The following is a 16,117-nucleotide window of genomic DNA, read 5'->3' on the forward strand; positions in this document are numbered from 1 at the left end:
GGACAAAAAATGTTAAAGTGCCCTCCATAATTGTATTCCTGCTGAACACTTCTGTAGATTTCTCAATAGAATATTGTTTTCCTCTCCTTGGCTTATGCAAAGGACAGTGCCCAACGTGGGCGTAAATTACAAAGGAAGATGAGTATAGCTAGAATACTTTATGCATCCTACCCATACAAACAAATCTTCCTGTTTAATAAGATGCCTTTTCCACATAAATCTGCTGTAACCATAAGCAGGATTTCATCATCATTTGGAATAATTTCAGTTTGAAGGCGATTTTCTGACAACAAAGGAAGCATCTAGAAAAACAATTACTTGAAACATATTTGGCTGAAGTTTTGACCCTAATGGGAACCTCACATAAACTTCCTCATCTCTAGGCTGGATGTCTGCAATGCAGGAAAGGCACGCAAGCACATGCACAGATGGTATGGTTAGATTGATCTTTGTCTGGCATAACTCCAGCCATCACATTTTCATGAATAATGGGTGTTCTTACCAGCTGTGAACTTCTGGTTTTTGATAAATTATCACCATCAATACCAGTGTGTCTAATCATGTTGTATATAGTTTTTTTAAAATACCAATTGTTATTACCCTTGCTCTATTCTGGAGACTGTCACCTTGTTACAGTGTCACTGAACAGTCAAGACAAGATATTCTGAGCTTTTTCTGTCCTTCATAAATTAATTTCTTCAGACTCAGAACCACTCAATTTTATGTCTTCTTACATAGTTATACAATAGTATCTGAGTACTTACAGTACCAACATTTTTACAGGAAAGCAGCATCCTCCTTCTCACATCAGTCACTTCATGCACTTTAACACCTTGAATGCTACTTTGACTGTGGTTCTACACTGAAAAGGATTTTTGTGGACCAGCATGTGACTTTCTGAACAGCCTACTTCCCGAAGGGAAACCTGGCTGTTCTGTCTTGTACGTCGATAGAGAACTGATTTGCACGGCGGAGGCACCGGAGCTGCCCCGAGCCCCTGAGGGCCGAGGGGCGGAGCGGCCCCGCTCTGCTGCCCCCTGCGGGCCGCGCTCCCCGAGACCTGCTGCAGCTCACCCGAGACTCCACCGCACTTACCAAGTTTGAGATTGCCAAAAGTTTTCCGTCAAAAAAAGTATTTTTTTTCCCCACAAGAGTCAGAAATGCCAAGCTCTGCTAAGCACAGAATAGTTTAAGAGGAGCAGCAAGGTTAATTGGGCGTTAATGTCCCATTTTCCCTCTACATTACTTCTAATTCGTAGAAATAGTAAAGGCGCTAAGAAAAATCGCACTGACAAGATAAAGTGCTAATCCAAGTTAAAACGTGTTGCTTGTATCTGACTCTATCTCCACTCAGCTCATCCTCAGAGCATCTTCCCAGGGCTCACAGCTGGCAGCTGGGCACGCTCACAACTGTGGTAAGAGGTACAGTTCCTCCGCGCCTGGTTGGTAGTTTTATATACTTGAAAAGAAAAGCTAAAATTACAAGACTTTACAAAAGTTTGTGGAATCAAAGCTCAATTACCTGATATCTAATGCTCTAGGCTTGGCAGGCATAGGAAGTGCAGGACTATTTAAACACTCACTGTGGAGACCTATTCAATACAGGAATTACCCTGTGCACTGGTGCTGACACCCCACAGAACAGAGCTGAGCTGACTGCACCACCAACTGAGCTTCCTGGGATCCAGTTTCCTCCCTCCACCTGCACTGCCCTTCAGCTGCAACTGCTAATGTCATTTAATGGCACATTGACATGGGCAGATGCTGCAGTTTAGACACAGCCTCCAGAGGCTTGGGTAATCCAGCTTTAAGCCTTAAGCACCTGCATTCCCTGGAAAAGCATTGTGAGGTTTTGCAGTAAGAGTCACCAGGTGAACACAAACTCACCAAGAGGCAAGGTAAACAGATATTGCACAAGTTAAAAAGCTCCTTATTAGGCTCAAATAAAGCTGAAAGACAGGTGTTTAATGCCATGGCTACAGTCTATCCTGACATTTCCTGTGCTACGCCTCTGGCAATGTCACCACAGCAGACTGCAGATTCTGCCTGCCTCTTGCTGCACTTGTGGACACATGGTCAGCAAAAAGTGAAGTAAAATAAAATCCCAGGCATACAGTACAGATTTCATCCACAAGAAAGAGAAGTACCAGCAGACACCTGGAGAGTACAACCAGGACAGGGGTGCTGTTTTTTTCTTTCCTATCCTCTGACCAAAATACCCCAAAACTCTAAACTTAACAAAAAAAACCACAGAATGTCCCAACAGCCACCCATCAAATAGCCACACCTTTCTGTCAGCACCTGGGAACCTGTAATTGCTCTGAATAAGCTAATGTTAACTCTGTTTCCCAGACATCTGGTGGTCAGGTCTCTTCACTTCCTCTCTGGCCTGATGCATCTAAGCCCTGCATTGGGTCTTCCAAGAGAGTCTGCACTTGTCACTGATGAAGAAGAACCACAAATGGGAAGGGCAAGAGAGACCATAAGCCAGGTACTGTGTTAGAAAGCACAGCAGCACAGCATGGTGGTCATGACACACTTACCTGTACTTTTATAGGGCTGCTGTGTTGTAAGCAGCTGGCCCAGCAGGGTCTCTAAATGGAACTTGTTTCATTTAGAAAACTGAATTTCTACATTTGTGAGCATTTTGAGTTGGTTTGTTATATCCAGACAGACCATAGTTTTCCATTGTCTCTCAGTAATGCTTAAGAAGTTCACATCTGGGAGGGACATTCTGATCTAAATTACTAATTTGATCTTATCTCTAAAATAGCTGGACACCATACATAGTATGTACTGAATCAGCAAGGCACAGTGGGCTGTGTATAAAGTACACATAGCCTTATTCAGGAAGCTTCCTTTCTTTGGTTAGCTGATTTTACTGCTTTCACATAGTTTTAATGGACTCACTTTATTATCTCTTCCTTTCCACTTTTCATAGCCATTCTACCTGTTTCACAATAAACCATTTTCTTGTTTGAAGAAAACCAGATGTGAAACTCCCCATAAAGCAAGGAAATCTATGCTTAAGGCTGTTGTTCTGCAGAAAAGAAACTCCATAGAGCCTGCTGGTTACTGGGGAGCTAAACCTTCAATCTCAGATGTGTGCCAGGATCCTTAGGTGTGAAGGGAAGGTCAAAATAAAAATAATCAGAACTAGATCCTGAGCTGAATCTTTCCTGCTGTCTGTATTTTTTCCTTACTTCCCATTATGCCTTTTGGTAGGGTCTGTCCTAGCCAGCCTGCATACAACCGAGATGAAAGGAGTACTTGAAACTAGTGAAAATAGCTTTGTAACCTAACACATGAAGCACTGTTAAGAAAGCCCATTCTGCTGGAAAGTAGAAGTACACAGAAGGCAATGCAAAACTCAGGTTACCTGTAATGGAGTTACCTGTAGTGAGTTCCTCCTTTGCACTCACATAGAAGTGTTCCTACAGTTTTCCTACTGAGAATTTGGAGAGCTTGAACTCTCATCCTCCACCTGCGCTCTGAATTTAAGTAAATTTTTTTATTGTCTGCTCTTCTGCTAATGGCAGGAAGCTTCAGGATCTAAATAAAGCAGTAAATTGTTATTAGAAATGGAAAAAAGATCAAATGTTCCATCTTACATAAAACAGTCCCTGCTGACCTCATGTAAGGGTCACTGGTACCAACCATTAAAGGGCTGTCATGCTGCTACTGAGGTAGGTGAGGCAAACTGACTACTGCACTTGGCCTTGTCTGCTGAACTTCACTCCCCTTCTTCTTAAGGCTTTCCTTTCTTACATGTTAAAAGAAAAACCTGTAATAGAAAAATACCTTTCTATTAACTATATACCTTTTTCTCAATAGCTCAGTGCTCCTGAGTAACTTTTGAGATGCCAGTGAAATTTCCCTCACTATAATGTAGTAGGGTCAGGGGGTTAAACATGTGACCTAGTCAGAACCTTATGCAAAAAAAGAAATTAAATGTGTATGAAACCCTGGCAATTTCTAAAGAATGTTGCTCTTTCAGCAAAGTCTTTGAACATTATGCAATGTTACTTGAGAAGTGCAGTTGGTAGAAATTAAGCAGCTGAAATGTGTAGCTCTACTCACAGGATAGGAAGCTCCAGTAAGCTAAAAGAATCAACATTTAATTACTAAAATATGCTGTGTGATCCAGAAAAGGCTTAAAAGCTGAAGCTATTGCACTATGTAGCTCACTCAGCAAAGCACACAGCTGGTCTGTAAAACATTAGGAAAACACATGGCTTCTGGAACACTTTAGAAAATAATTTATAAATCAGAACAGATTATTTAATCAGGAAAAGGGAAGAATTAAGTTGAGAAGAAAGAGGATAAATCAGAGGAATACACAGATTAATCAACAAGTTACAGGATCATCACCAAAAGTTGTGGGGCGAAAACGTGCCTGGTGATTGAACAGTAAAAAGCACAGAGATGAATTAAAGTATTTGCATAGTACAGGAGTTTCCTTAAATGAAGTGCAGTGCAGGGCAACAGGTACAGGGGACAGCAAGAAGATACCAACTTTCCCTTTTTATTTCTTCAGGCACCAACAAGAGATACAATATCTAAAAATCTCAATGCTTTTATGAAAAGGGATGCCTTCCAAACTTAAGGGCATTAAAATGCATTACTGTGATGAGTATCTTTAATTTCTCTACTTAGTGAGTGAGGAGTCTATGGAGGGCAGGAGGATTTTCTTCACTTGTTTAACATTTACATATTTTGCACTGTACAGAAGCTGCCACGTAAAGATTTTGGCGCACTTGCCAAATGTTGGTGATTTAAAACAAAAAAACTCTTGTAGAAGTAATTTGTCTTCTCCTATCTACAATAACAGACTCAGAAAATCAAGGCCATTAATCCCAGAAAGAACAAAAAGTTAAACCTTTCACTATAGATTACTTACACTGAGAGACAAGCATCCACTATAAAAGTCATCAGTTTAGGTTTATAGAAAACATGATTTAGCTCGAGTTTGTTTGTTTAAGAGATACTGTAGTATTGTGGAAGAAAACTGAAGGTCTCTACAGCTCAGAATTCAAGCCATGTCTCTGTAATACACTAGAAACTCTGATGTTTATACAAACTTCTTGGCACTAAATGTCTTGTAATCATGTTTCTTTACATATATCTCCCTCTTGCTTCCTTTTATGGGTCAAGAGCTTCTTCTGAAATTCATTTAAAAATAGATTACATGAAAAAATCAGGAAAATCTTTCCAAACTAAACTTTGACTGAAGATGAGCTTTGATGAGAGCAAACAGCAGGTAGAGTGAACAAATAAGATGACCGTAAACTATTATAAATTTTGTTTGTGGCAATGAAGATGATTTTACTATCACCATAGTTAACAAGTATTGAGAAAGAGAGCTACCAACTCCTTGGTGAATGAATTGAAATATCCTTTTCAGTGTCTTAACAGTTTTAGTCATATTATTTGAGAACACTAAAGAGGAAATGCCACTGGCAAGTCCAAGCAAACAAACTAAAGATGAGTTCTTTTTCTGAAAAAGAAGAGGCTTACTAAGAATTGCTGCCAGTAGGAGTCTGCAAAAATATTGTCTTCCTCCTATTAAGATCAAATGAGGAGTCTTCTAGATGTACACCTGCCACCTGCTTTACAAGTTAAAAAGAAAGTAGCTATCTAAAGAGAAGAAAATGCAGAAATTTGTTTATAGCATCAATATTTCCCAGGTCATTATTTTCTTGTTATGTTTTAAACATGTCTTCTATATGAAATTCAATTATCATATCAAGGTATATGCACAAAGTAGAGCTGAGAGCACTGACTGTTTATTTTAAGGTTTTTTTTTTGTTGTTTTTTTTTTTTTTGTTTTTTTACATTTTAGTGTAACTGGAGGTAGATGCAATATTAATTGATTTTTTTTTTCCAGTGGTTTGAAATAAGTCATCTATGAACATTACAGGATAGAGTACTGGGGATTGCAATCAGTTGCTTGAAGTTAAGTCAACATAAACATGCAAATGACACAACAAATAAATCACAGCAGTTTCAATGATGATTGTCAGTACAGTGTAGCACAGGTCTTCTTGGATGAACGGCTGTTCCTGTGATGTCAAAATAGTAATGCCAATACTGCAAAATATTCCATGTGTATGGTACTGGAAAAGATACAAGATTCAGAGACAAAGTATTACAACTTTGCCATTCCTATTATTTCCTGTATAATTCAAATGATCAAAAGCAAGTTGAAGGGAATTACATGGCAAAGAGTCTGTGATCTGCTATACAGGAATACATTTCTGACCTCGCAGGCAGGAGTTTCATTTCATGTAACTGTATGAAAATGGATACTGCCATTGTCAGGATTTTTGCCTTAACCACATCTGCCAGCCTCACTGTCAGAGCTGTTAAATTTGTTGTCTGCAGCAGATTCCTTTGTGGGAATAATGGAAGCTCCCAGCAACTTTAGTTCAAAGTATTTTTTACAATTCCATGATTACTTGATCAAATCAATGAACAAGTGCTCGCTAACCTGTAACTGAGGAAAATTATGATAAATAGACAGGACCTAACTATTTTTGTTTATTAACAAAATTTTGTAGTAATGCCCTTTCCTTGGAATTCTAGATTTGCAAAGAAGCAAAACCAGTCTAGTGTAATATACATAGCAAAAAATATTTTTAGCAACAAAATAGAAAATGTTTTTAAAATAAAATCTTCAATGCACTTTCTTTTAAATTTCTCATTAAGTTTGTTGAATAGATGGATAACCCAAAATGCAGATACTGAAATACCAATATATATCTGCAGATATGACCATGTGCTGCAATATATCACTAATCGATGGTCAAGAAGAACCTAGAAAGAAAAATCAGATTACATGCTGTTTCCTTGGTGTAATTTCTTGCCAGCAGCATAAAATTTTTGTACCAATTAATAGATTTAAGCATGTACTTAATTTAAAGACCACAAGTAATTTTACTGTAACAAGTGGGACTCTTTAGAAACTTGCAAGATAAGACTATCCAAATGTCCTCAAATCAGCAGGTCTATAACATTCTGGCTCTGGCAGAATTTAATTCCTTTCAGGAGATGAAAGATACCAAGTAATGACTGACATCATTCTCAACCTTCCCTACTAAGAACAGAAAGCTTCCCAAATGAAGTTTACAAGGAAGTTGAAGCCAAGCCTCTCTCATCATGCAGATTTGATGGTCCTTTTAAAGTCAATAGGCAGGATTAACACTTGACCTCTAATATACAGAACACATACAATAAAACTTACACTGGTTTTTAAATGTACTTCCTGGCCCAAGAACTATGAATATGTTCTGTAATGCATGAAATGTATTCATTTTCATTTTTTTTTCTCTTAGTAAAAACCCAAACATAGTATTCAATATAAACTTAAAAATTTTACATATCAAACTGATTTATATAATATTTGAAACTTTACAAAATAGTACTAAAGTAGTCAATAAAAAGATCAAATTTAAAATATTTACATTTTATACATAATTTCCCCTTACTTATAATTATTAAATAATCTTCCATAGTTTCCTTAATTTTAGGGAAAAGCTTTTAATAACTAAAAACTAATTTTGAATTAATATCAGATGGCTTTTTACTTGAACAGAATTTTAGCAAAATCCCATCTCCAATGTGAAACATTATTCCCACATTATATATATATATAGATATATATATCTATAAACTGCTATTTTCAGTAGCAGTTTATAGATATATATAGTTTCATAGGTGTTTTATAATGCAATCCTGATTTCTATAATAAACAGTGGAGATCTAAATAAGAAAATGGCACAATATAGATGGAAACATTATATTCCCAACTCTTAAATCCCTTTGTCATTTGGTTTCTAGAATATCCAGTTTCTTGATAATTCATGTTATTCTTCAGTACTTTCAAGGAATTGCATCCATACTTATTCAGACTTTTGTGTCATCGTCTTTTGAGAAATTATTTCCTGAAGGTACTTCACAGAGACTATCACCATCCGTGCTGAAATCATCATCATCGTCATCATCATCAGAATCAGCCAACATTTTACTTGGTGACTTCTTCAGTCTACTAAAACAAAAATACACATTTGCTATTAAAAGAGCACATGTACACACAACACACTTACAGAAAGCTTTAAGCATTGACAGGCAGGATTTACATTTTCGAAGGATGTCAAAATGCTGCGGCAGACGTTATCTTAGACTACATCTTATGTGAAGGAAACATGCACAAGAACGAGCAATCACATTTTCAAGCACCTCTTACTAAAGTGGCAAAGAGAGGAAACTGTGAACACTGCACACCGGGATGTTCAAAGATGGCCAAGGAAAACTAACACAGGATGACTGTACCTCTCAGCCATTAGGGAAATTTTTACTGCTACAAATGGTAAGAGTGCCAATTCCCACCACTTTTTTCCATTTTATACTCCCTGCCTCAATGACTTCAACCAGCAGGGAGATCTTGGAAAGAAGGCTGGGACACCTAGAGAGTTTCACAGGTCTGTGTCAAACTGTGTGTGCTGACAACAAACTTGTAGAGGAAGCCCTCAGTTTATGGACTACAGGAGCAAGTGGTCAAATGTGTGAGAAGTGGTGTGATACAGAACTGGAAGGTCTGACAACTCATCCTACCTTAATTCTTTTTTTGCAGTGTTAAGCTGTCCTTGTAATTGTTCATTTATGTCTAGTTGCTCTTCAAGTTCTCTCTGAAGCTTCTTTTTAGCATTTTCCAGTCTGTCTATTTCCTCTTCAGCTTCTTCAACTTGACGTTTCATTGCTTTCAAACGCAAACTCAACTGCAATATTTACATGTCATCTGATTAGAAGACTATTTTAACAAAGGAATTTTATTCTTCCAGCATCTATGAGAGGGAGAATAAAGACAAAACTTTGCCAGTGTAGTGACACTGTAATCCTCTGCTTCAGAAATATTTGAAATATTTGAGTATTTTCTTTGACTTAAAGAAAAATAACATGATACTGTTTTTTTACAAAGAAAAACCAGAAGCAAGCAAAGAGAGTTTTGGCAGAGTAAGACAGTATTATGTGATAGCAAGAGCTGGTTATCAATTACAACAGAGTAGAGTTATAAGCTGTCTAAGTTAAGCAACTTTAACAGACAGATACTATAAAATACATTTCAAAAACCCAGAGGATTGTTTAAGATCATTCCTGTAATGGATGTCTGCAATTTGAAATGCACTGTTCATTCTCCAGGTAGAATATTAACTGTTGGCTCACATGCTGAAACAAACCATGTTTTAATCAACAAAGACCACAGGAATGGTAGAGCACATTGCTATTGAAACATCAGTGTGTATTTAGACTTACAGCCTATATTTAACAGTAAACAGCTTTTTTCTTTAAACAAAATTTTATGGTGGCAAAACATAAAATTGTTGGTATATTTATAGGATCAATTGCTGTCTGTTATTTGCTTTATTTCTTAAATTAGCATTGCTTCTGTAAGTTTCTTTTCATAATTTTCAAAATTAATAATTATTTAGTACTAGACAAAAGCACATGATGCAATGGCAGCTGCAAATATCACTAAATGGGAGTTCATAAACAACCAAGTAATCAGAATCTACCCCTATTCATCTTGTATCTTTTATATATGATGGTTTATGCTAGTAGGATTAATATCAGATATCTGCATATTAGTCTTTCCCCTACCTGGTCCTTCTGATCAGTCAATGACAGATGTTCATCATCTACTTGCAACATTAACTCCTTCACTTTTCTCTCAAGTCTGCGGTTACTTAGCTGGAAATTGACTCTATCCCTAGTAAAAAACCAAAACCAAGAAAAGACAGGTTTGTAAAAAAGGAACTGAAATGCTCCCAATCCTGATAATTTAATTCCTTAACAATTTTATAAGAATTAAATAAATACTTGGGCTCCCTGCTTGGATTTACTGATTCCATGCAACATATTGAGAAATTTGTTCATAAGCAGAAATTACTACGGAGAATTTCTTCTGACACCATAGCAATATTTAGCAACAAAAGTATACTCCTCCAAGATTAAACAAAAAAATCAAACATGAAAGTGGATGTTACAGTACTGTACAGTTAATATCTCTAAGCCTGTTCCTGATATTAGACTTTTATAAAATAAGGAGCTATGGAACCATGTTAGCACTGTGCCCAGTTTTAAATTTTAAGACAAACTTCTACTGTGCTCGCAGTAAAAAAGAACATTTGCAATACTTTTATGAAACAGTGACGATTTTAATTTGGTAAAAAAAACCCCGGGCTAATTGCAATAGAGATTTAATATTAGCAAGAGGCCATAATAACAAGCATAAATGTGCATGTTTTGATCATAACATCACTGGTTTTACCTCTCTTCATTTGCAAGTCGTTCTTCCAGCTCTGTGATCCTTGCCTCCATCTGAGCAACAAGTCCCTCCTTACTAGATCTGTAAGAACCCTCCAGGTGAAGGATTCGGCTCTTCAAGTCCTTGTTCTGTGGTTGGAACACACTTGGTTAATACACACTTACTCAGATTGACAAATATCACCTTAACACCAAATTCATGTCTCCAGAAAAACATGTATCAGTATGTACAGTGATCAGTACAGTATTTAGTGAACATGGAAAGTAATTGAGATGCCACCGTTTACTACAAACAAATTTTCTACTACACTGGCTTATTGAAAAGAATTTACAATTCAGCTTCAGTTCAAGTTTTAGGATTAACTGGACACTTAAACCTCAGATAGCTGCAAGCCCCTTCCTTAAACCTCAGATAGCTGCAAGCCCCATCCACCAATACTTTTTAATATGCCAATTTTTTTTTTTCAAATACTCTGTCAGATCTGTCTTATGCTCCACCCAATTCTTTTGTAAACTTCTGTGTTCTTGCCCTGTAAATCACTGGCATATGCTAGAACCAACAGACAAAGACATTATTAACATCCACTACCGCTTTACTTTATCAAAGCTATTACTGGGGTGTCCCCCTGCCTTTCTTAACTCTCCAATTCTATTCCTACTACAAAAATAGCTTGAAAAGATTTGTAAAAGGAGACTTTTTGCTAAGATTTACATTTACATTTTTCTGAGGCTAGGTAATATAGGTTTTCAATGGGGACCTAGTCAAAGAGTTGACAGAAAAAAAATGCCCAACAAATAAAGAGTTACACGATGAACAGAAAAATAAAGTTCTTGGTTACAGAAATTCAAAGCGTGATCTCAGGTCTCAAACACAGAAAAAAGGACTACGACAGGAAGATCAGAACTAAAGTACAAGAATGTACATAGTATATACCAGTAGGTGGCATTCTTTTGTCTCAAACAATTAAGATGAGATCAATGTCACATAATTGAAGGCACCTAATGAGGTGTGTTGTACTAACAGGTCCTCTAAATTCCCATTACAATCTGTTTTATGTTCCTGAGTTTTGAAATAATACTATGACTTGTTGAGGTACCTTTCCCCATGATCTCGCCTAAGGGCTATGATAAGTAATGCTGCTTTCAAAGACCACTGAACTGCAGAAGAATTGTTTACTACTACAGAAGAAAACACTCAACTGAAATTACAATTACTTTAAATTATATCTTCAACAGTGCTCCTAAAGGACTTTTCAGCCTTGGCAGAACAGCTCCTCTGAAAGTGGTCATTTACAACCAGACATTATTACCTGTCTTTCCAACGAAATCTTGTCACACTCCAAGTCTTGCTTTATAGATCTTTCCTGAAGCAGCTCTGTCCTCATTTGTTCAATCTATAGAGAAAGAAGACAGAACTTTTAATAAGATACTTAATTTTTATTTATGTATATTATACTGTGTGTATGTATATATATAAACTACATATACCTATGCAATAAGCAATGTGTTCTTTCTCAGAACTCAAAACATATGCATGATTTCAGATGAGCTTTACAGCTACAACCTTGGACAAAAATTTCTGCTTCAGGCAGTCCGTGTTATTCCCAGTACTCATTCTAGGCATTTCACACCCACACTGGATATTGTTGATTTTTATCATAGCAAGGAACTCAACTCTAAGCTTTTGTATAAGAGACACATCATGTGGCAGGACACTGAGTTCTGGAACATCACATCCATCTTCAAACATCTTTTCCAGTTGTTTTCTTCATACTTAAGTCTGAACCTCTGAAACAGTACCTTACTTTTAAGCTGCTGACTAGTCTAAATAAAGTTTCTCTTTATTAAACACAAACTGGTACCTGCAGACAAGTGCCCAGAACTCAGTGAAACACTCCACAGAGAATTGCAGTTTTCTGTATGTATGGGAGTAGTAAAAGCTCCTTTTCAACAGACTCTCCTGCATGATGGATACAAACATTGCTCCCCTCCTTCAGTCAATTTTATGTCTGTTGTACTGGAGGGGCAGCAACTTCTAGATTTGGAGAGGGAGTGGGCTTTGCTTGTTTTGTTGAAAGACAACTTTTTCTACAGTTTCTGTTAATATTTCTGTTCCATATTCAACAACAACAAGGAAGATATATTCTGCATGTGTAAAGATGTTAAAAAGCTACCTAATAAATACAGACTCAAGATAAGAATGCAAAATTAGTTTGTTTTACCTCACTATTGGACTTGATTGGAAAAAAAATTGAACTCAAAGAAAAACTCCAAACTTCCTAGCAGCTGCTACTGAAACTTTGGTGCTAAAGAACAAAGTTTGTAGGGCTATTGAAATACTTATCTTGCTTCCAGTCTTTCTGAGACTCCCTGCAAATCTCTAAAAATGCTTTTACAGGCACAGCGAATGTTAGCACAGCATTTGTGGTTTTTACACTACACAGGGTTTTTTGTGATAGATATCATCTGGGGAACACAGTGAATATCTGTATCAATTACTGTCTCTGCTAAAAACAGACTGATAAGTTCAGTGGCCACAGCATTCTTCCCTGCTTTGCATCAGTTAGATATGAACTTGCATGAACACACCATCCCAGTTAAGCAACTCTCAGTTACAGATTTATCTCAGTAAAGGACTTTCAAAAGTCATTGGGGATTCTTGCATAAAAAAATCCAAAAGCAATGTTAAGAATGTGAAGGCTAAATAAGTACAGCAGATGAAAACTTGCCCTAGGCCTTATTTTTTTAACCACATCATAATATTAAAAGATACATTTTTAGTTAATCATGGTTAAAGGAAGTAATTTGCACTGCTTCTGGAGCTTGGAAATTCATTTATTAATACAAATAATGGCAGCAACACATGCAATTGCATATGTTATGTCACAGGATGGGGACAGAAGAGTAGAATGCATTCCTCAAAACTAAGGTCATAACAGCTCCTAGAATACCAATGGCAGCACGTGGCTGTGTTCTCAACAGCTGGGTAATTTCTTAAAAGCTCTCATTGTCACATGGGAGCCTAATAATAACAAAGTTTTATACGATATATAGTAAAATATTATAAAGTATTTCTTTATAGACACAAATTAGAATCACGTGTGTACAATAGCTGTATTTATTAATTAAATATATTTTAAAAGTAGACTTTATTCTCCTGTAATTGCTTTAGCAAGATAGACACATGAAAAAATACAGCTAAATTTGTAGTAAAATGAATGACTAATTAAAAATGTAGCTGTTAACTGAAGAAAGGGGTTTTGTTTTATGTAGGAACTTGCTTAATGGACCACTCTGAGGTTCCACTGTGCTCTTACTGTGCTCAGAGGCTGTAACAAATTTGTACAGCCTTCCCAAGATTCAAACTAAGTAATTATTTAGAGGACAATTATTCTATTTCCAAGATGACTGCTACTGTTGTTGGACACCTATTGGTAAAAGTAACCTCACAGAAAGGTAGTGGGAGAGAGAAAAATATCTGTATCTGATTGGGATCATTAAGCTGTGTGCATATACATACAAGAGCTTGTTAGAAGAAAAGGGCAGCAGATAGAATTCTTGCTGGAGGAGACATGAACTGTTTTATCTTCTTGTGTTTTTCAACAGTAAACACAAAATTAACATGCACAAAGGAGAAAAGCAGTTATCTGCCAAAATGTGCTTGAAGTTCCACTTATTTCACAGCAGTAAAATGTACCAATTCCATGGCCATCCTCTGTGTATGTACCACATGGGACTTATGTTCCATGTTCTACCCTTCCTATGTCTAATATATTGTAACTGTGTTAAAAGAATAAACTATTTCTGCAGCTTAAGGCAACACTTATCACAGCTGGATTTGAAGAATGCTGACAAGAAAGAATTGAGAAAATGAACTGTATCAGATTTTACAAAGTTTTATCATTTTGTGCCAGCTTTAGGGTTAAAAGCATCTGTTGAGTTCATTACAGTGAAAGCAATCTGATTTCTAATAATAATTTAAATGCCATCAGTATTCATCGTCGCACAGGTTCACAGCCGATGTTTCTTGTTAATTCCTAAGTTTTGTGTATATATGTGTATATATATATAAAATACATGCATTAGACAATTTCCAAGTATGTGACCAAAAAACCCAATGATTATTCAAGAAGAAAGCTAAAGCTAAAAAATCCATTTGATGCTTCACAACTGAAAAACAACCTTCATATCCAGATTTTCATTTCTTTGCTACCCACAGCCAGTGCCAGCTAAAGAGCAGGTATACAGCTTTCCACAGGGAACACTCTACCAAAAGGAAGCAGATTACGCAGGTCAGTGCAATTTTATCCTTATCTATTTATTCTAAAATTGTCATGAAAACTAGTAAGTCCATTTTCCACACTTATTGGAAACAACTCTGAAATCAATAGACTCTTACTTGCATTTTCACAGAACACAAGAATTGGTGAGGGTATTGTGAGGAGTTTTCAAATATGTTTGTGAAGTCAATATGACAAGAGATACTCCATTTCACTTGTTCATAGGAAAAAAAATCACTTATTAAAATACAGCTTCGGTTGTCCCTGCCCAGGGGACTCTTTAGCAGCTGAGTGCTCCAGCTTTCCATTTGTGTCTGTGTTAGTGTGGTTTGAGCATTTTGGTCTTTCTAGAGTTACTAATACATTTAAAAACTGATAGGATTTAACCCACTTTTCCCTAACATTTTTTTCTGTTTCCACTCTGCTGTGGTATTTCTTAGAACAAGGCAAAAGGATATGAGAACAGTGTGTCATGCAGTCATTCAGACTCAAAAGGGTGTTTAAATTAAAAAATAATAACATTTCATGGCAAGTGAAATGTGAACTATTATTCTTGCGAATGTTTATTCAAACATTCAGCTTTATATAAAATAAGACCATTTGTTTTTACTAGAAATTTCAGTATTATAGTTCATAATTGGTATGTTAAAATAACATATTTATAATAATAGTTTTAAAAATGTAGAGGAATACAGATATTACCAAAATAAATCCATTATAATTTCTCATGTCATTATAAACGCTTAGCAGACCCTAAAATACTCTTAGTAATTTGACTACTTAGTCATTCTGGCATAAAATCAAAACAAAGCAACCTTTATAACTCATGTGTGAAATGAGAAATTCCAGACCTCAAAATAAACATGTCTTTTACCCATTATGTAACATTTTAGTCACCAAACTGTATTTTAGGTTTCCATTCAGTTAGCAAATTAACTTCCATGGCAGCTATGACTAAAGAAAGTACTTTTATCCCAGGTTTACAACACAGGCACAGACTCCAGTATTAAAGGCTTCCTGATTTAACAACAGCATGACCCCACATTATTATAGGTCCTTTATTTTCTATTTCACCCACTGACTCTGAGTCTGAACAATATCAATGGAACAATAGCAGAAAGTCTTTATTACAATCAAATAGAATTTCAGTAGCCTGAGTTCAAACAAAGAAGTAATGGTGCCTTGGTGCTTCAAGGATGCATGAGAGAAAGTTGAGCTCTACCTCACTTTAAACTTTCCAGCTGTCTCAGTGGAACACACACTTTCATTGAAAAGACACAGAAACTAAGATTTTACTTTCTGTTCTCCCTCTGAAGCTACAGCTATTCAAAAGAATGTCAGTAGTTTTTTGGGTTTTTTTTTTTTTTTTTTTTGAGAAAGAGAAATGAGACCAGAACAGATTATTGTGGGTACCTCAAAGCCAATTGTCCCCGTAGTAATTCATGGAGACTTACAGCAGCAGATGTGCTGTAAGGAGTTATGCATCAGTTTCACATCTTTCAGAAAGCAAAAAT

General features: G+C 36.4%; 1 protein-coding gene across 12 annotated transcripts in view; it reads right to left on the reverse strand.

The window, feature by feature from the left end:
* Positions 1-4,256: 4,256 nt before the first annotated feature.
* The window catches only part of CGNL1 (cingulin like 1), a 55,979-nt gene continuing 44,118 nt past the window's right edge, over positions 4,257-16,117 (reverse strand). For 4 of the 12 annotated variants that reach the window (XM_030281451.4, XM_072933778.1, XM_072933779.1 and 1 more), the window contains 5 exons: positions 11,634-11,717; positions 10,328-10,452; positions 9,658-9,766; positions 8,614-8,777; positions 7,373-8,047 (listed from right to left, as the gene is read on the reverse strand). In XM_030281451.4, the coding sequence (XP_030137311.4) occupies positions 7,906-8,047; positions 8,614-8,777; positions 9,658-9,766; positions 10,328-10,452; positions 11,634-11,717 (624 nt within the window). In that variant the 3' untranslated portion in view covers positions 7,373-7,905. Of the gene's footprint in view, positions 6,117-7,372; positions 8,048-8,613; positions 8,844-9,657; positions 9,767-10,327; positions 10,453-11,633; positions 11,718-16,117 lie in introns of those variants that run through there. The other 8 variants (XM_072933777.1, XM_072933774.1, XM_072933780.1 and 5 more) reach the window with 5 other exon arrangements.

The sequence above is a fragment of the Taeniopygia guttata genome, chromosome 10 (genome assembly GCF_048771995.1).
Source record: "Taeniopygia guttata chromosome 10, bTaeGut7.mat, whole genome shotgun sequence".
In the NCBI taxonomy this organism is placed as follows: Eukaryota; Metazoa; Chordata; class Aves; order Passeriformes; family Estrildidae; genus Taeniopygia; species Taeniopygia guttata.